Raw genomic sequence first — 20833 nt, 5'->3', positions numbered from 1 at the left:
TCTCCACTAATATAAATACGCGAAACTTAGATCTCTTAACTTTCTTGACTTGCAAATTCCCCTCTTCAACTCCACGTCATATTTGCCATAAAGATTTAGCTCTCTAATACTATTTTTAAACTACCATTGGCCAGCTTGGATAAGCACATAAAACCAGCTACTAATCTTTCTGCTAAATCCTTCTGCATTTTCCATTCTCTGAAATTGAAAATATTTTTATTACAGTTGGGTAACAAAATGTTTTTCAATGTGTTAACTTTTCCTTACCAAGTATCATTAAAATAATTAAATCTAGCATCTCAAACTTACAGTGTCCTTTCAAATCCATGTTTGTTGTCATTTATCTCAATATAATACCATCAATTTATTGTCATTCCTCATCACATTTGGGTACCACTGTAATCTAATCTTAACATGAGGTCTACTGATGAAACGTGCATTAGTGTGTTAAGTGCTTGTATATTAAGTCAGCTTGCAGGTTATGCAGAAAACAGTGATCTCTCTGGCATGATCCCCTCCTAAGGGTTGTAGTTTACAGTTTGTACATAAATGCATCTCACACCCAAATTGCCAGGTTTATTCCGCAAGCGGGTAATGGTTTGTTTGTTGTCCCATGAAGTATTCAGACACATCTGAGCAAATTCTTTGCACCTAGTGGACAGAATTTGACTTTTTACTTCCATGACCAAACGTGAACATTTTAAATGAGGTTGTGAGAATCAAAAGTCCTTCTGAAAACGGTAAAACTGCTAAAGGTGCAGGTATAAAAAATGTTCTTAAAAAGGCCTGAATCAGACTTGAGTCAAGAGAATTTGAATATATCTGATTTCAGGAAACTTTACTTTTTAATCACTTAATGTACTGTATGCAAACTGGATCACAGCTATAAGGCAGTGAAGGTGTCCTAATCACCTGAGCAAGTACTCTTTTGGGACTGAAATAAATGACCGTTAAATACAAGTGCGTTTGCTGTTATTTATTACCACCATCATAATTTCATTATTATTATTCATTATATCAAATCTGCTAACTGCATTATGACCCTTTGGATTGTAGTGAATGAATTATTCAGTTTTTCTTTGTTAATATTTATCAGTTATCGCAATTAGCTTCAGAATAGTTGGTAAGTAGCATGGCTCACAGATGAAACATTCCCTAAAAACAGGACACTGGAGCAGTCTGGTGCTCAGTGATACAATGAATGAATGGTAGCTAAAAGATACTAGCTCTGAGAGCTGCATGGTCCGCTCTTTCAGCTGATACTGCAGGATATAAACTGGAACAAGGGGTTCCCTGGAAGGGTGCAGGTGAGTGGTGAGAGGATTCAGCTGCTTTGGTTAATTTATTTTGTATGGCTCTCTGACGATACACAGGGCCAATAGCTCCTACCCAGACCTGAGCCACTTGTGTGTTTTAAGTTCTGCTTCCTCTGCTTCACAGTCTGCGGTGCTATGCAATACCCATCTTGTCTCAGGGCTTCCAGCCTGCCTTTGGATTCCTTCACTGGCTGCGTCGTGTATCACAGGCTTCATCCTCCCCATAAAACTTTGCAAACGCAGCCCTTGCACACCTCTCCTCGAGAAGTGTGTCTCGCGTTCTTTTGCACCAGCACATTCTGCAGGCTCACCTCCCGGTATTCATTAGTACAGTAAGGAACTAAATGAAGTAAATCATCCACTGCCACGTTGAATGTTTTCTCTGGCTGCTTATTGATTTGCATTACTACAGCAAGCTCCAACACTGTAGGTGAGGCAGTGAACAGAGACTTAACAGTACAGTTGCTCAGAGAAGCTCTGGCTGTCCCATCGCTGGCAGTATTCGAAGCCAGGTTGGATGGGGCGTTGAGCAGCCTGCTTTAGTGGAAGGTGTCCGTGCCTGTGCCAGGGGGGTGGAACCGGATGAGCTTTAAGGACCCTCCCAACCCAAACCCTTCTGTGATTCTGTGGTAGCTGCCGAGAGGGCGGCAGCAGCAGAAAGGGGCAGGGGAGCGGGGGGGGGCGGCCCAGCGGACACGGTTAAAAGTGGAGCCAGTTGCCCCGCCCCGCTTCGCCGCGTGAGGCGGGCCGCGTCCGCGCGCTGCGGTGGGATGTTCGTGGCGCGCAGCATTGCCGCGGATCACCGCGACCTCATCCACGATGTCTCCTTCGACTTCCACGGGCGGCGCATGGCCACGTGCTCCAGCGACCAGAGCGTCAAAGTGAGCGGCGGCTGCCGCCGCGCGGGGCCGTGGCGGGTGTCGCGGCACGGCCGTGCGTGGCCTACCGGGGGCGGGGAGCGCAGGGATGGTGCTGCCAAGCTTGGGCGCAGCCTTTTCCTCGCGGCGGGCGCTGGCCTGCGGGCGGGAGGGGCCCGTACCGCCCCCCTCTCCGGACCCGGGGGGCAAAAGGCCGCGCTGTGCGCCGGCGTTCCGCCGTGGGAGCGGGCGGTCCCGCTGCGGTGTCATAGGGTGTCGGGCGGCTGTGGGACCGGGGCCAGTGCACCACGGTGCACGTTGTTTGTACGTGCGCGTATGGACAGGAGCGTGTAAACATACACGTTCCGTTCCGACTCGTTGCCGCAAGGGGGGCGGAACGCGCTCGGACTGTTGTGGCTGCAGCAGCGCGGCTTGTTTTGTCCACTCAGCTGAAAGTCTGTGTTTATTTAAGGGCACTGGGGGAAGAAGCTGGAGTTTCATAATAAAGCGCTAGTAAGCCTTGTGACGGTGCCCTGGCAAATTAGGGGGACTATAAAATAGTGGGAACCTTCATTTTGTGTTCCTTCAGAGGGAAAACAAATAGTAAATGAGAGGTCAGTTGCTTTTCAAATTTTTTTGCACCTGGTAAAGAGATGGACAAACGTTCAGGAGTTACACGGTTAGCTTTGATCAGTGTAATTTGCAGAGAGCAGCCATGGTTTTTGTTAGACTGGGTGAGTGGCTGAGAAAATCGCTTTTCTACATAAAAGAGGGGAGATTCAGATTAGAAATTAGGAGGAAATTCTTCACAGTATGAGAGTGGTGAACCACTGACACAGGGTGCCCAGAGAAGCTGTGGGTGCCCCAATCCCTGGCAGTGTTCAGGCCAGGTTGGATGGGGCTTTGAGCAACCTGCTGTCGTGGAAGGTGTCCCTGCCCATGGCAGGGGGTTGGTACTGGATGATCTTTAAGGTCCCTTCCAACCCAAACATGCAATATTTGTCAAACGTATATCAGCCTTAAAAAAAAGCAAGCAGCCCCTTCTTCCTGACCACATACTAAAAAGCAGACAACAAACCACCACCGACACAACTGTCCCCCAGAAAGTAAGTCAAAACCTTGTAAGTCTTTGGTCTGGGCTAACTATGTAAAACTTGTGGCCTAAAAAGAATGTTCTTAAGAGGTGCCAAGAGGTAGGTAGAACACAGAAATTATGTTCTTTAGCAGTGTAAGGTTACCTTCCAACAGTATCCTTCATGAGACTGTGTTAAGAAGTTTAACATGAGTTTTATAACACTTGTAAGCAGCAGTGATATGTCTGGTGTAGGCCCCATTCTCACTAGGTGAGCCCTGCAGAAGAGGAGTTGGGGAGAAGTTACAGAGTTAGGCTGTGATGGCAACAGTCAAGGCTGTACTGCAGATCCAGACTGGCAAAAGTGAGGTGACTTGGTAATGTTATGTAGTGAGTGAGCAACACACAGCAGCGAATGCTGGGCTTCCAGAGGTGCCTTTCATCCGGTTACAGTCATGATTGCTGTCACAACTTCTCAGAAAACAATTTATGAAGAAGATAAAAGATGCATGGGAAATCAAGGGAAAGGGAGGTTAACTCGCCTGTGTGTGGTTACAAGTCAAGGCAGAAGTATTAGAAACAGACATGTGAACTGTTCCCCCTGAGTTTTCTTGCTCTCTTGCTCTGCCTTTGGGGTGTTTGCCTGGAGCCACATCAGGGTTTCTGTGACCACGTCTCAATATGTACTGAGATGAGGACTGTTGTGCTCTAGAGAGAAACCAAGTAGTGTGCTCATGGAACAGAGGGAATGAAGTGCTGAGAATTGTCAGTTTGTCTTCTGTGACTAATGTATTCTTTAAAAAAGAGAGACTACGTACAGGAGTGCATTTTGGCAGGTGTGTGCCTTTTCTCCCTACCTGCTGTAGGGATATTTTCCAGGTTGAGTGCAGTTGTGTATGAGCCAGATAGAAATGTTCAGTGGTGTGTGTGTATACATATGTGTATGCGTATTTAATGGCTGCGTTTTGTGGTACTACTTAGTAAGCTTTATATACAGATTGTATGATTGTATTTTGATTTCTCAATAGGTCTGGGACAAAGGTGAAAATGGGGATTGGCACTGCACGGCCAGCTGGAAGGTTTGTATTTATATGATTTACACAGTTATAACCATAATCTCTCCTTGTTTTTTAAAGAAACAGGCTTAGTTTTTTCTGACTTGGAGAGTATAAATATTTTTCTTGTAGATCCTGTATTTCTCATGATAAAATACTTTTTCTCTGCTTTTATAAAACAATCCTAATGCCTCTCACGGTCTTATATTATTAGTACTTTGTTATGTTGGCAGACTTTGTTACCAACAACCATAGACGTAACTGGTGTTTAAAGAGCAGGAAAACAGTACTTTGGGTTTTAATTGAATATTTGCTTTTTGCATATTGTAGGACTTAAAAAAAAATTAAAAAAGGACAGACAAAGAATAAAAAGGAAGAGGTCTGGCTATTATGTGTTACAACATCAGACCTTTCTGCCCAAAAAAACCCCAGCTTTCTGGGAGCTGTGTCATATAGAGACTCTATTTCATCAAGATAATTAGTGCATTCAGCTTCTGAACTGTCCTTAGCCTTGTATTTAATAGGATCACAATACAGTAATCCCTGTTAATGGAAATGCAAGTGAAGCGTTTGAATTCCCCTTCTCTAAAAACAGGCATTAGGTTAATGGTGTGAAAGAGGAGTTTCATGTAAATAAAGGAGGAGATAAGTGATGTTCTGCGTATGCTTTGGAGAAATGCAGGCAAGCTAGAAGTGAGCATGGTAAAGGCTGAAAATTGGAAACAAAGCTGTACTACTCGTATCAAGAGAGAATCTTAGTTTGGAACTTAAGAGTTTGAAGGAGTAATAAGTAATGCCTTGAAATACACTTCTAATAATCCCTTTCTAACCATTAACTAATAACAACAAAACTTTGCAGTGCTTGTTGGAATAAACAAACGCCACAGCTGCTCTGTTAGCTTTGAACTTTACAAAAGAATGTGGGTATCAAAGGAATAGTCTTACTGCTTCCTAGGATTTACTTCTGCTTCTGCAGAAGGTCATAAAAAGACACGATCACTTGCACTAATACATAAAGTGTTTCCCTGTAATGTTTTGGTGTTATCTTGCAGACACATAGTGGATCTGTGTGGCGTGTGACATGGGCCCATCCTGAATTTGGGCAGGTCCTGGCTTCCTGCTCTTTTGATAGAACAGCAGCTGTATGGGAAGAAATAGTGGGAGAGTCAAATGATAAACTCCGAGGCCAGAGTCACTGGGTGAGACTTTAATGCATTACTTACGGTTTCTATATGTTCTCATATAAACAGATTTATTATGCCTCATTGATTTATTTGCTTATTGTAACAGCTGAAGCTTTTTTCCAGAATTTTTCCAGAATTAAACAGAAGAGTGAACATGAAAGTTGTTCTAAATACCAAGTTACTTTCTGTTCCTGAAACAGGGAAAGCACGGGGCTCCTATCTCTTTATATAAAGCCTTGATGTTGCCAATGTTTTGTTACTTTGTGGCAGTATTCCAGTATAAAGTAACTATTTTTAAAACATTTGAGGAAGACCTTAAATGGCTGCATTCAAGCTAATTAGTGACACTACTATTGGCCTTCCTTCGTAAGATGTTCCCTGGTGAATAATATGCAGACATGAGTTTCCATCTACAGTAGCATTAAAGTTGTGGGGTATTTCTGCTGTGAGAAGAGCTCATTTGAAACTGTCTCACGCTGTTCTTTTTCATCTTTCAAATGATAGGTCAGGCCATGGGAGGAAATAGTTTGCTGGGAAGTGGATTTTCTGGGTAGCATTTCATCAAAGGAATTACAGATCTAAACAGGTTATTTTGCAGCTATTCTTCATGCATAATCTTGTATAACTCAGTACACTATTCCTGCCTCTGATGTTTTGGTTTAGGTTGCTAAAATACCTGCAGCTTTCTACCTTCTTCTAAAGTTTTCTAACATTAAAACACATAGTTGTGAAGTGTTGGGTTGTCGGGACCTTTGGCACCCAGTGGGGTATGAAGGTTGACTACCATGTGTACGAGGCAGTTGTGATACATAGTTTTCAGCTCAAACTCATGTTTGCTTGGCGGAAGAGACAGCTGGAAAAACGCATTTACAATTTTTTCCTCTTCAGCCCTGGCTAAACTTTCTATCAACTGTCTGCTGTATTTACCCATGCCCTTATCAGAAATACTTGTTTTGATACTTCTGTTGGACAGTACTTCATGGTAAACTTCAGCAGCACTGATGAAATTAGAAAGTGGTGCTCCTGCAGTTAATATAGTCACCAGTAAGAACGAACAGGACAGTTTCAAACTGCCTGTGGCCAATACTCTTATTTTATGCTTGTGTTATGTGGTTGTTGTGGTTTTTGGATTGCTTTTTTTCTTTCCTGAAGAACATAATCTGAACAACTTTCTGGTACCAGAACTTTGATACCATCGCAAGTATATCTCTTGATGCTTGAAACTGCATCGGTGCAATGATCTGTCATATCTCCAGTTCATTGGTGTATAAAAATATTTTTTTTTGTTTAGTTCTTGGCGGAAGAAATAAGTGATCCTATGAAATGGTGTTGTCAGACTTTCATTAGCCTTCCTTAGGGAATAAATATTTGATGGGAATTTCTAGCATTTCCTTCAAGACTGTCTACCATTTTTTTCTGCAGGTAAAGAGGACCACTCTAGTAGACAGTAGGACATCTGTTACAGATGTGAAGTTTGCTCCCAAGCATATGGGTCTTATGTTAGCAACCTGTTCAGCAGATGGTGTTGTAAGGATTTATGAAGCTCCAGATGTGATGAATCTCAGTCAGTGGTCACTGCAGCATGAAATCTCATGTAAGCTAAGCTGCAGTTGTATTTCTTGGAATCCCTCAAGGTACGTCATTAAAACTGTAGGTTTTGCTTTGTGACTGTTTAAGCAGAAGATCCAAAGAGCTAGTCTTGAAATTTTGTAGAATTAATCATAAAACATGCATGGAGAAGTCTGAGCTTATATTACTTGGATCCGAAAGAAAGCTGCTAATGTTTATTTTAATAAAGCAAGTTTGTCAGAGCCAGAGAAGTATTACAAGAAATCCCCTGTGATCTGTGAGGAAATATTCCCAGCTTAATTATTTTTATCAAGTAATAAGATAGCATTCTTTATTTATCACACAAAACTTAAGTGGGATTTTCATAAGAGCAAGTGTTTATAATGGGACAATTCCTATCTCTTTCTTCCTTAATCAAGGCATTGCAATAGGTAATAATTTTGACAGCTCTAGTAAGGACATGCACCTTTGCCAGTGTGAGAGTACTAGGAACCACAAGAGTCTTGCTGGCACAAATATAAAGCCTAAGAGTTGTTCTTTTAGTTCTATCCCCAGGGGCTCAATGATACACTTAACCTTCTTGAACAGAAAGGAATCACAGAGGAGTTCGGTTGGCTAGTCCCCACCCAGAAGAATAGGAATATGCAAAAGTTCTCCTTTGCTTTCCATCTCGCATTCTCCCCCAGCAGTAACAGGAAGGGAATAACCATTCAGGGCTGAACTGCTTTGGATTGTGTTTGTCCAGAGGCACTTAATGGCCTTCCCTGTAGACATAGTTGGCTGTGTCCTGCTGATGCAGTTATTCTTCTGTTCATTAGTAGTCACCTGTGCTGAGGGTTCAGAGTACAGGCTATCACTTTAGTGCATGGGAGGGACCTAAGAGTTGGTTTAAAAACTAGAGCTCATCTATATTTAGCTTTTATAATCTTCCAAAACTGTAATGAAATCCCAGAAAATCAGTCATTAAAAGTAGTGCAGAGAATTCAGTCTCTGCCATGAAACTTGTGACAAATACTTGGCTGCAGCTATGTATATAAAATCAGTTCTACCCTGGGAGCATCATTTTGAATTGCCAAATAATGTTCCTTTATGATTTTACCCTAGTGGGTGTATAAAATGGAACTACTCATGCTCCTTGTGATTTCCCTGTGTTGTGATTTATTTTTTTTGTTGTTGTAACTGTTCTGTTTTCTTTCTAGATAATATGTCTGAAATTTAAGAAAACTGGCTTGGGGTACTTTCTGTGGAATCATTTGTAAATATAACTATTTATTTTCACTTTTTAGTTCTCGAGCACATTCTCCAATGATAGCTGTAGGAAGTGATGACAACAGTCCAAATATATTGGCTAAGGTTCAAATTTATGAATATAACGAAAACACCAGGTATGCTAAATCACAGTGTATAACATTTGCGTAATCTCAAAGTAGTTTGTAATATATGACCTTCTATTCTTGTCATTAGATGTGGAGTAGTAAATAATAATACCTTGATTCTGTCTCTGAGCCATTGGATGGGAGAGGGATACCTCAGAATGGTAACTGGTGTTAACAGATACTGATAATTTTGTCTTGTCTCAGTATTCTTTTCAGCATTTTAAAGGGAGAGTTGTTTCTACTTCTGCTAATTTATATGCTTAATTTTTCAGAAGGAATTAATAGGGCAAAGTTGAAATTTGCATTGTGTTGCACAAGGCCCTGTTTTATTCAAGGCAACCTTAAAATGCATATTTATACTGACATACTGTCTTGTGGATTTACTAGTGTTCTGTCATAGTTCAGTTTGTGCAGTTAGGAGTTCAGCACCAGGAAGGGTCAAGAAGTGTGTGCACAACCAATTTTGATTAAATGATGACGGAGAACTTGTGTTTCACTCAGGGTGATTGGTGTGGGAAAGGAGCCAAGGTGTTTTGTGCATTTGTGCCTGGCTTCAGACAATGTTCTCTGTGCATTAACGGTAAAAAAGAGTTCTTGTAATTTACCTGGTGGTAAATAAGAAAATGGAATACATGTTTACCGTACAGCGCAGGAGGCCAATAGTGGTCTGCTTACAAGTACAGAAAATACAGTAAGTTGAGATACGAATTCCCCTTAGATTTGTGAATGGAAGAATCTTTATTTCCCTTTGCCAGCTCTAGATAAAAAACTTCTTTCTACTGGAATCCTTGTTTTGTTGTATGATTTAGCATACTGTTTGTAGTTATTGTGTCTGATGTCTTCAATTTCTGAAGAAATCAGCGTGTAATTATTACTTAAATTTATTTTAAGAAAATGTTAGTTTTGCAAGTCTCATTATGTATACTAAGCCCTTTTTCCTTGTTTCACTCTGGTTTATATAATTTGCATTACTGGCAGTTTTCGTGGCATTAAAGGTTCATTTCTTATGCTGTACAGGAAATACGCCAAAGCAGAAGCTCTGATGACAGTCACAGATCCTGTACATGATATTGCCTTTGCTCCAAATCTTGGAAGATCCTTCCACATCTTAGCTGTGGCAACCAAAGATGTCCGAATTTTCACACTAAAACCTCTAAGGTGAGTTCAAAAGGAAGATGGTTTGGTATGATGTGGTGCATACTATATAGTCTTCGTTAACAGTGTCTGTGAAGCAAAAGTAGTAATCTGTGCAGGATTGTGTTTTAGCAGCCTGATTTTTAAGATTACAAGATTGTGAGCAAGTCTATAATAGTGTCTGAATACCTCCTAACACTCCTAATTTAGTAACGATTGTAATATAAATCCCCTTGAAAGATGTCCTCTTTTTGCCATCATGTTCAAGCCCCCATCTTTGAACAGTTGTGTGCAGAACTGTCACTTTTCTTTTAAACAGGAAAGAATTGACTTCATCTGGAGGATTAACAAAATTTGAAATTCATATTGTGGCCCAGTTTGATAATCATAACTCCCAGGTGTGGCGAGTGAGCTGGAATATTACAGGCACAGTGCTTGCTTCCTCTGGTGATGATGGCTGTGTCAGGCTCTGGAAGGGTAAGAACACTATCTGAAATACATGAGCTTTAATAGACTTGAAAAATTTTTCTCCAAAATAATATTGTAGTAAAAGTTCATTCTAGATTTGTGAATGATAGCTTTTCATATTTCTAAATAACTTTCTGTGCTGGAACATCTGCATGATTTAGGCTGCTGTGAATTGTTGTTACTGTACCCTCATACTGTTTTACCAGATTAGAGCTATGTAAAGTTACAATTTCTAAAGTTACTGTATGTACTGCATTATTATCTTTGCTTGCTGCCAAACCCAGAAAACCTACATTCAGTCACGGTGTTCAGTCATACTGACTTTTTTCTGTTTAAATTTCCAAAAGCAACAGCAAACAACAGTGGCAGTTTCCTCATCGGTTCTCTTTTGTTTCTCAGTATTTTAAAAACGAAATTCATTCTTGCTACTGAACAAAACTGAGCTTGAAATCATGGGTAGGCAGAGAATGTCAGACAGCTGAAACATCATAGTTGTATCAAAAGCTGAGCTTTAGAAGAGAAACTAACAGTGTTTATGTATCTGCATTTGCAGCTAATTACATGGACAACTGGAAGTGTACTGGTATACTGAAAGGTAACGGGAGTCCAGTGAATGGTAGTTCTCAGCAGGGAATTTTTAATGCCTCTCTAGGTTCTGCCAATACAAGTCTACAGAATTCACTAAATGGATCATCTGCCAGCAGGTAGGTTCATTAGTAGGGAGATTGAATTTCCACAAGTAGTTTCTGAATCTTCCTAATTTCATTTAGCTTTCATGTTTGTTTTACAATAGTTGTTTTTTTGGTTTTTTGTTTTTTTTCAAGTGCAATGTAATTTATATGAATACTTCTACAAGCTTTTCTGGTTTTGCTCTGTGATGGTGTCTGCTATGCCAGTGTTAAGAGGAAAATGAACAAAACTGTAAGCCATACTGAATCAAGGAGAAACTTCATCATACCACTATGTGACTTCCCTGTTGTTTCTGATAGGTGTTTAAAAGTGAAGCAGCCACCAGCAACAAATTCTGCTTTTCACTGGGATAATGTAGCAGAAAGGAAGGAGGAAAACATGGTTCTTCATGTAGGGTTTCAACAATCATATGCTAGTGTTGGTGTACTTGCATTTTTGCAGGTGTAACATCATAGAATAGGGTTGGAAAGGACCTTAAGATCATCAAGTTCCAACCCCCCTGCCATGGGCAGGGACACCTCACACTAAACCATGTCAGTTGATAAAAGTTTGGGGGGTGTTGTTTTTTTTTCTTCCTCATGGCATTCTTATTGCAGATTAATTTGCTTTCTTGAGTTTACTCTGTAATAATTGCTGTTTAATAGGTAAATTGAACTGCCTCTTCTGAATACCATTTTAATTTGTTCACATCACAGTCTAAAAATACACTGAGCCCCGCATTTGTGTGCGGAGTGTGTACATCAACTTTACAGGATGTGTCCTTATGTAAGGACTAGATCTGCCCAAATTTCATAGCAGCAGCTTCCAAGTCTTGCGGCCAACTTTATTTACTTACATTTTTTTCCCAAAGCCTTGCAATAACCTGCATTACCATCCATATGCAGCTACTGATTGGGCTTTTTACAGTTTAAATTGCTGACATGTTAGGTACTATGACAGTTTGCTTTTGGAGAGTAGAAGTCTTTGCCCCACCTCTTCCAGCAGTCAATCCTGAATGGCAGTTCTGGCTTCCAGATTCCTGGCTGCACTGAGCAGGGAAGGGTTTTCACATTTTCCCCACAAGATAAATGGGAGAGCAAGAGGTGGTAATGGGCTAAGTCTTTAGCAAGAAGGGAGGCAAAAAAATGCTGAAATGCAGTCCTGTCTTGGAAATGTGTCATCCAAACCTATGTAACTGTATTTCCTTGAGCTCCTATAGGGAGATACTGACTATTTTATACCTCTTTAACAGAGGGTGGGGTTTCACAGTCTCCTTACCTAAGACTGTGGTGCTTCCAGCAATGCTACCCTACCCTACCTACCCCACTGGTTGGTCTTCTCCTCTCCCTGGAGTTGGTAGTAAGCCTTTGTGAAACTGAAACTTCCAGTATTATTTTAGACTTCTTCTATTGCTCTTTATTTTGAAAGTGTTTGTTTTTTCTCTATTTTGTTTTCTTTGCTTTTTAATAGATAGTTCTCGGCTCCAATTTGGAATTAACGTTTTATTACAGAATTCAGTCTGTGGCTGCGGAATTTCAAAACATATGGTGTCTTGTCCTAGGATTGAGCCTTGCTGTAAAAATTACAGTTACATGTTTTCTTTTGTAATCACTTTGGCTTGAATTGCGTAAGCACAGTTGCTAACTTGTGGTTTAGTGTGTTAACACCTATAGTAAAGATTTCTGTGCTGACATTTGGCTAAATTGATATGCTACACAGAATTTATTTTGTCTGTGATTGTAAATATGTTTCAGTGTCTATATATTTAAACATTTAAACAAGCATAGGCAGAACTGGAAAACTGTAAAGTACAATCAACAAACTGGAGTTGTAATCAAAAGAGTTTCATAACAAATGATGTAGACTGTTGGAAAATAGCTCAGAAGGGCTGTATTGTTATGTTGATGTAATTGTGTGTCTAGATTTATGATACAATTTCCATTCTCCATTTGTATTATGTCCTTTTTAACAGAAAGCAGAGCTGATACCAAGCTAACTGGAGTAACTTTGGTGTTTTGCTGCTTGTTGCATGCACACAGGAATGGAAACCGAACTCCTTTTTCCCCTCCCCAACGCCGTTTGACCTCTCCCAAGACACCAGCACCTGCTAACTACTAAATGCTATTCAGAAAGCCTTTTTAAAACACCTCGTGTACGTTTTTTGTACTAGGCTGTACAGTTTGATACTGTTGGAACTCCTGATAGAAAAATACATGGAGAGGCTTCTTGTTTGGAAAAAACCCCCACAGCCAAGCAACCCAAACCCAAACCTTCCATCTAAACTTTTTTTTTTTTGAAGCTTGTCAAATTAAAAGGCTAGTTCATAACTAAAAAATCAGAATTTTTGTCCTTGATTGGGATGGGAGGAGGGAAGTAACTGTTAAAGTAATTTTTGTTAAAATTGTTTTGAGAAATAATCTGTTTTGCATTTCATAGTGTTTAGCATTTGATTAAGATTCCTAAACATGACAAGTTTGTAACTGCTATGTAATATATGCAACTGTTAGTTTGAAAGGATTAAGAAAATTGTGTTTTGACAACTGTACAGATGGTAGCTTTTAATAGTTTGGTATTGCTTCATTTGTACCTTAGTATGACTTCAAATAAATGTTCTATAAGTACTGTCATACTTTCTTTATCCTAAGAAAAGTACTCTTTCTGATATGTATTTGTACGTTCCTATGGTAGTAATTCCATGGAGTAACTGCAATTCTCTAAACATAGTATCCTAAAAACTGCAAACACTTGAGCCATACAAAGACTGAAACCAAAATGCAGCTTTTTGTGAATTGCCCCATAATTTCATTAATCATACAGCTATTCCTTTATGTAAGTCTGCAGAACTGTAAACAAGACAGAAAACATCTGTAGGTATGTGGTTATACTAAAATACACGAGTATTACGGGTAAGTTCTAATAAAAACAGCAGAAAAATGACATGAAATGGCAGAATTCCAAGTCTTACATTCACCAAGAACCTGAAATTTCCTCTGAGGATTTTGCAGAATATGTAAATACATGCAAAGACTGTATCTCACTGAAAGCAGTTATTCTCTGTAAATGTATATTACAAAATTTAAAGTATTGTAAAAACAATGATGTTTTTACGTCTATCCAGAAGTACTGTGAAGTTAATCTGAATTATATCCATATGCAGAAAATGTACCTAGACAATATTTAATGTATACTTTGTGTCGCAAATGAAGCGTTACTAAAAGCTCTGTTACAAAATCACAAGAATTATGGGAGAATGAAAGCCTGTTCATAGCTGTGCTACACCATCCTTTTGATTTCCAAAGCAGTCTGTTCTGTATAAATGTATACTAGGGTTATTATTATGGTATTTTTTTTCTATGAATTTCAGTGGGAAAAGACTGTATTATTTTCCTTTAAAGAGCAGTTTCCAGATTTGTCTTGTTTTGAATTACAAGCCTTGATTTCTGCTATTATGTTCTATTGGTTTTGGCATGGATATATACTAAAGCCTTTTGGTTTGGTTTTATTTTTTCCAGCATGTGTTCTCCCCTTTGGTTCTCCTTGTATTTACTACCTTTCTCTTTTTCTTGTTTTGTTTTTGTTTGTTTTGTTTTTGTTTTGGTGTTTTGTTCCTTTCTTAATTGTTTCAGGTATTTCTTTCCCCCTCTGGATTCCCCACGGGCTGGATCGAGATGGTCCAGTCATGCCCAGCTCCTTCCTCCTCCTCCTCTGATAGAGCACTCTTGCGATGCTGACACTGCCAACCTCCAGTATCCTCACCCTCGCAGACGATGTGTATCTCGGCCTCTTAATCTATTACCTGAGAATGAAGGGGTTTAACATGTTACTTTAAACTCTGGGCCTTATTCTGGTGTTTGTGAATGCTTCCATTTCTAGCTGCCTTCGTATTTCTTCTCATGTACAGAAAATTTAAAAAAACTTGGGGGCTTTGCGCATGTTTTGCAAACCAAACTACAATGTTTGGACCATGTTAGTTATGTATCAAAGAAACATTTTGATCTGTACCCTTTGAACTATGGCAACACATACAAACAGTATTAGCCATGAGCTATTTATGGAGTAGCTGACTTCATGTGCCTTTTTTTTTTTTCTTTGTCTTTTTTTTTTTTTAATCAGCTCAGTATGGGTTGGTTTTTTTTTTTTTTTCCTTTTTGTATATTGCACCAACAAATGTGAAATATATTCATAGATTCTCAAAATTAAACATGCCTTCAAGAAATTCTTGAGAACTAAAGGATGATAACTGGATCACCTCACAAAAGCAAAACCGTTCCTGTGTATACTGCAGCAAAATAATTTGGAGTGTTTGGTTACTTAAAAATTTTCCATCTTGCTGTATAAATATTTAAATTTTATAATTGTGATTGATTAATAAAGTTATTCTAAAAGGTCTTTATTAGCATGCTTTTTCTTGCAATAGGTTTTTTTGGTGTTTTTTTTTAACAGGCTTCTGATCAAGGAGATTTTTTGATTCAGATGCCTATTCTCATAGCTTTGCTGTCAGGAAGTCATCTGCCATTCTGTATATGGAGTTGCATATAACATTTTTCTGCCACAGGCTGTGCTCTGACTTTTCTCATGGGTGTGTTGAAGATGTGCAGGTACTACTACAGGAGTTGGATTTCAAATTACCTCATAATTTTTTTCCAGTGATTGAATAATTCACTTCGGACCAATATTGTGAAGAAATAGTACTAACTTAAAAAGATGCCTTTTTTTTATGTGTCAGCACAGGAGCTGCGAGTCAGCATGATGGCACTGCCTAAAGGTTTGGCTGCCACAAGACAAATGGGAGGATGAAACTGGACAGCAATTACATGGTATGGCTGGGGAGTAGCATTACTGTGCAGGCTGAAATTGCTGAGCTTGTTCAGCAGACTGTAGTGGGAGGAGGCATAAAGGTGGGCTCTCTGTAGCAGAAATCCAAAGTATATTGTATTTCAATGTGCTTCAACACACATTGGAACAGGTTGCCCAGAGAAGTTGGGGGTGCCCCATCCAAGGACAGGTTTTGTCTTAAACCTTTAAAAGGTCACTTCCTCCCTTCAACACAGCAATTGATCTTCTTACTGCACTCGTCCAGTAAAAAAAAAATGGTGTTCCTTCCTAAGCAACCACCAAGAAAAGCAAGGTGGCTGCTGTTTCACAATTGTAAAAGTTTGTGCTATGACACCCTACAGTGTCTGTTGGGTGTACCTCCATTACTGCAGTGTAACAAAAAAATAGGAAAATCTATTCAAAGACAATTTTTTACATATTCTTGATGTATATGCCAGATCAAAAAAAGGGAAAGATTCCTGCTTGCCTTTCTTCCCCCTCCTTTAAATTTGCTTTCGTTACTCCTTCGGAGCCCAGAATATAACCTATTATGATAATAAAAAGCTGCAAAAAGTTAGATTTAATGCATTTGTTTATAGTTCAGCACGGTCACATTATTTTCCTCTGTGCTGGACATGTATTATTATTATAAGATATCCTGACGAATTCCAGTCACACTTCTTAATAATGGAAACATTCTATTACAGTTCCAGTGAAAAGTCCCATTTCAACAGGCTGGCCAAGTAGCTTAACTTCAACAATTGAACTTAGGCTGGTTTTGTGGCTGATGCTTGCCATTCCCTTGCCTGCCATTTTTCATTGATGTCTCTCCAAACTAGGACTTGTCACTCCATACTCATCTGTTTCCTCAAACTCACACTTCCCTCTTGCTCCCATGACTCCAGATTGTGAACTGTACTGTGCAGGATCTGGGCCCTTGAACCATTAGAAGGGAGAGACTGTAGAAGGGCTTAGAAAGGGATGATTACAGCAGGTACTTGCAGTACTTTAAATTCATCTAGCATTCTGTAGGGCTGCTGTCCCTCTTCTGAAAGAAGATATGCATTATGCTGTATTTGTTACGTGTTCGGAGCACATCTCAGTCTGAAATTCCAGGACTACACATTTTTGGGTCTTATAGTAGCCAGGAGGTGGCTTTTCCTTTTTGGTGTGATTTTTGAAATTATTTTATTTTTTTATTTTGAACATATCTGAACACAGTATGAAGTTCTGTTGGTATCGAATGTGTGACTTTTCACTTTCATTCGAGGTTTATGCAATCTCCATACCAGGAATGCAGCTGTAGAAGTGAACTGTAAAAACATTCTGGAGTAACACTGAATTTGATTCAGGTCTTTTGAAGTCATCATGTGCACATACACGTATGTTTGGAAGGCATCTTCTCATGCTCTACTTTAAACAGTACATTTATGCTTCAAAACTGAAATAAATTTTTCCATGTACTGTATATAAATGTATATTGCCCAACCTCATCTAAGTGACTCATATTGCAACAATAGGATAGAAAATAGTAATATAAACAGCACCATTCATATATATAACAAAAATCAGTTTTAGTCAGATTTACTTCTGTTTTACACGGCTGTGCCCTGACCAGGGGAGGCCGGTCAGCCACCACCGGCAGCACACCTCAGCAGCCGCAGCTCCCCTGGAAGGCCCTGAGTTACCGCTACGGGGATTCAAACCTCGCCGCTCAGTAAGAAAATACCTGAAATGATAGTTCCCTTCCGACAGCCCGCCCTGCCAGGCGCTACCACAGCACTACCGGTATCCGGGACAACCCCTCAGCCTCCCGCCTAACGGACAGCAGGAGGCGCGGTGCTGGGCGGAGCCGCGCGCCCCTCGCCCAATCAGCATCCGCCTCTCTCGTCCGTCTCGTTCTCTCTCCAACGGCCAATCGCGGCCTGCGGTTGGGGCTCGCCCATTGGCTGCTCGCCCCCGGGCCCGGGAAAGTTTCGGAGAGCCGAGCGGCGGCGCTGCGCACGCGCCCCGCGCTAAGGGTCGGTCCGCGGCGCGGGGAGGGGGAGCGCGTGTGCTGTTGTTTGTGCTGCGCGCCAGGTGAGCGGGGCTGGGAGGGCCCGCCCGCCGCTGGGGGGCGCTGCGCGGCGCAAGGCGGGAGAAGCGGGACTGGAGGGCGGGAGCGGGACGGCGCGTGCGGGAGAGGGGCGCGGCCGCTTGAAGTGGCGGCGGTTGGGCCGCGGTGCCGTTTTCTCAGGCGAGTAGCGGCGGGGCGCGGGCAGGGGAACGGGGCGTGGCGGGAAAGGGGTCCTTGGCTTCGAGCCGCTCCTCTTCCCTGCTTGCGCGGCGGAGACTGGCGGCGGTGGCGCCCCCTCTCACTCAGGTGGAGCTGTTGTGGCGCTTCGGGCCGCGGCGGGTGGTGGTAGAAGTGGTCGCGGTGCCTGAAGGGACCGCTGAGGCGGGGGGAGGGCCCGGGCCTTCCGTGTTGAGATCTGCAGCGTTTTGCTGCCGCCTGCCAAGTGGCGGCCCCAGGTGATCGCGTCACGGAGCGTGTAGCTGTCCAGGTGGTCGCTGCTGTAGAAATGGAGGAAGCGTCTCTCGGTCTGAGCAGCTTTACGAACTAAATATAGATTGGCACGTCTTGGAGCGTCGGTATTCTTAACTTGCAGGAGTACTTACTGCTCCTTTTAGAAACCCCGAGGAAGTTATAAAACTCTGCCCCCTAAACGGCTTGGTAGGAGCGGATTGGATGTGATTTTTAAGCACGCTTGTGGATAAAGCGGGGTGATTGCCAAAGACCGCTGGCTGTGATGTATAACTAACGTATTTTTGACAGCACTACTGTGGCTTGTGTAACTGTACAGTTGCTTTGTTCCTTCTTTCAGATGCTGCTGGACCGGGGCTGATAATGTTGCCAGGCAGAGCGCTATTTTAAGCAACTTGTGCAGGATGATGGAAAACTTCAGAAATATTGCCGATGAGACATTTCCAAGCTTCTTGGGCCACTCGCTGAATATCAGTGCAAGTGTCATTCTTGAAAATGTTACTGTTTCCTCAAACCCTGGCTTACCTGTTGCAGCTTCAACTGTTGCCAGGAGTAAAACAGGCTGTGACAACAGGTGAGACTGTCAATACTGATTGATAATATAAAAACCCCCAGCTGACTGGTTTGAAACATGAAGTTGCGGCTGTTAATGTTCAAGGCCAGGCTGGATGAGGCTTGGAGCAACCTGGTCTAGTGGAAGGTGTCCCTGCCTGTGGCAGGGAATTGGGACTGGATGATCCCTAAGGTCTCTTCCAACCTAAGCTGTTCTATGATTTAACTGTGGAAAAGAAAAATTCTGACAGATTATTTGGTAGATGATAAAACTATTTACTAATCAGCAGCATACTAATCAGCAAACACAGGATTGACTGTATTAGCAGTGAAGAATCTGCATTAAATTCATAATTCATAAAATACTTTTATTGACTTGCGCTTTAAAAGAGTAACTTAGTTTCTGGACTAATGAGATAATAATCAGGTTTATTTTTGCTGGACTCTTCAGCTTAGTATATTCAAGTTTGAAGTTATGTAGAGAGCAATATATTTTTTATGTATGTGCTCTCTTTACTCTGTTGACTTTTCATTTAGCTTACCTGAATCTGACGAATTTTAGATGGGTAATGTGAGAACTAGTGTTATGGATATGAATTGAAGTTTAGCACAATTTATAATGATTTGTTCAGCAAGGAGTAGAGCGAAGGGTAATACTTAGAAGCCTTTGCTCATTTAAGTGCTGTCCTATGACTTAACAAGAACTAAAATCAGACTTTTGTACCATGACTTTCCAGAAGTGCGTGTTCCAAATGGGATAGCATTAGCCACTAAAAATGATAATGTGGTATTTCTCGAAAGAAGACTGAAGAGAGGATCCTTCTCCTTTCTACAGGAGACTGGAGAGGGTCATTCTGGGTACATATTTATACCTGTAAATACAGATTGTCTAGAAAATGCTAAAATATCCAAATAATTGAACTTATAGGAGATGGGTGGGCATTGATATGTTTGTTTGTTCGTTTGTTTTTTCTCTGGTTCTTTGAAAACAGGAGCAGTGCATATTAAAGTGATTCTGTTGTATATTTTTCCTCCCCACCTTTACAGGCTTTCTGATATCTCTGCATCCTATTTAGAAGGGAAACCATCACCTCCATTAGGATCTCCTCACAGTAGTCAGTCAGATCTTGAGCCAGTGGGGAGATTTGCCCTCAGCTTTTGTGATGACACGTAAGTGAGATAGTTAAAATCTATTTCTGTTCTGAAATGCACATACTAGTATGTGATTTATATGTACTATAAGCTAATTACGGAATACTTCAGAATTTAATTGCCCACTTCAGCAGCGGCTTCTGTTGGCCTTTTGATGCAGTAAGTGGAGAGCTCAGCTGTGCATTAGCCTGTTAGCTTACAGTGTTTGGCAGCTTGGGCAGCTTTTCCTGCTAAACCAGCTCCTCCATGACTTCTGAAGAGGAATGGTGGCAGACTGTGTGGAAGCATCCTGTGCAGCACTACCCCTTAACCTGCACAGCCCTACATTAACATTGTGCTGCTGTTTAATTGGCTAATTTGGTTTCATGTATATGACAGGAATGACTCTTTAGAAGGGATTTTTTTTTTTTGTTAAACTATGATGATTTGTTTTGTTGTCACACTAAGTAAAAATTGACTGACTTGAACCTGGCTTGTCTTTACCTAGTTTACATTATGTAACGTAGAATTAAGCTGATGGTTCTGGTTCATGTCATGTGTGTGAATAATAGTTTACACTGACTTAAATCTATTCCAGCTAAGTGTAATGTAGTTTGCATACAGAAAGGAGCATCTATTCCTATTAAATTTACCTTCCTTGTAGCTTTGGTGATTGCTATTTCTTAGCAAATAACTAATGTTAGTGAAATAGTTTAGAAAGCATTGCTAAATGGTGGAAGTGTTGGAAGCTGTTGTGTAGGTTATTCTGACCAAGGTCAAATTTGTTCTTGTCGTAGTAGAAAATGCGATGTGTGTTTTTCTCACTGATAAAATTGTACTGTAGGCAGTATGTTCCTGTAAAAACAAAGAATGTGAGATTTCGGAGAAGGAGTCCATGTCTTGATTGTCCTCAAGAAAAAAAGACCAGACTTGGAATAATTGCACTTTAGACTTTCAAATATTAGCTGTGTTCAAGGCCAGGTTGGACAGAGCCTTGGGCGACACGGTCTAGTGTGAGGCGTCCCTACCCATTGCAGGGAGGTTGGAACTAGATGATCATAAGGTCCTTTCCAACCCAGACCATTCTGTGATTTAAAATATTAAATCAAAA

General features: G+C 40.9%; 2 protein-coding genes across 3 annotated transcripts in view; both read left to right on the top strand.

Annotated features, from left to right (window-relative positions):
• Nucleotides 1-2045: 2045 nt before the first annotated feature.
• SEH1L (SEH1 like nucleoporin) lies at nucleotides 2046-14802 on the top strand. Of its 2 annotated transcripts, none has more exons than XM_057397419.1 (9): nucleotides 2046-2197; nucleotides 4274-4324; nucleotides 5353-5499; nucleotides 6907-7118; nucleotides 8340-8438; nucleotides 9447-9587; nucleotides 9883-10040; nucleotides 10585-10735; nucleotides 14327-14802. In XM_057397419.1, the coding sequence occupies exons 1-9, from the start codon at nucleotides 2087-2089 to the stop codon at nucleotides 14514-14516; spliced, it is 1260 nt and encodes a 419-aa protein (XP_057253402.1). In that variant the 5' UTR covers nucleotides 2046-2086; the 3' UTR covers nucleotides 14517-14802. The 2 variants fall into 2 exon arrangements, with proteins under 2 accessions (XP_057253402.1, XP_057253403.1); XM_057397420.1 differs by lacking the exon at nucleotides 14327-14802 and adding an exon at nucleotides 12673-14188.
• A 3502-nt stretch (nucleotides 14803-18304) lies between these two features.
• Nucleotides 18305-20833, top strand: part of CEP192 (centrosomal protein 192) — a 64131-nt gene continuing 61602 nt past the window's right edge. The window contains exons 1-2 of the mRNA XM_057397418.1: nucleotides 18305-18613; nucleotides 19639-19761. Of these exons, the coding sequence (XP_057253401.1) occupies nucleotides 18444-18613; nucleotides 19639-19761 (293 nt within the window). The 5' untranslated portion in view covers nucleotides 18305-18443. The remainder of the gene's footprint in view (nucleotides 18614-19638; nucleotides 19762-20833) is intronic.

Source organism: Pezoporus wallicus, unplaced genomic scaffold (genome assembly GCF_028554395.1).
Source record: "Pezoporus wallicus isolate ANWC-B61680 ecotype Strahan unplaced genomic scaffold, APGP_CSIRO_Pwel_v1 contig_227, whole genome shotgun sequence".
In the NCBI taxonomy this organism is placed as follows: Eukaryota; Metazoa; Chordata; class Aves; order Psittaciformes; family Psittacidae; genus Pezoporus; species Pezoporus wallicus.
This window is presented reverse-complemented; position numbering and strand designations above follow the sequence as displayed.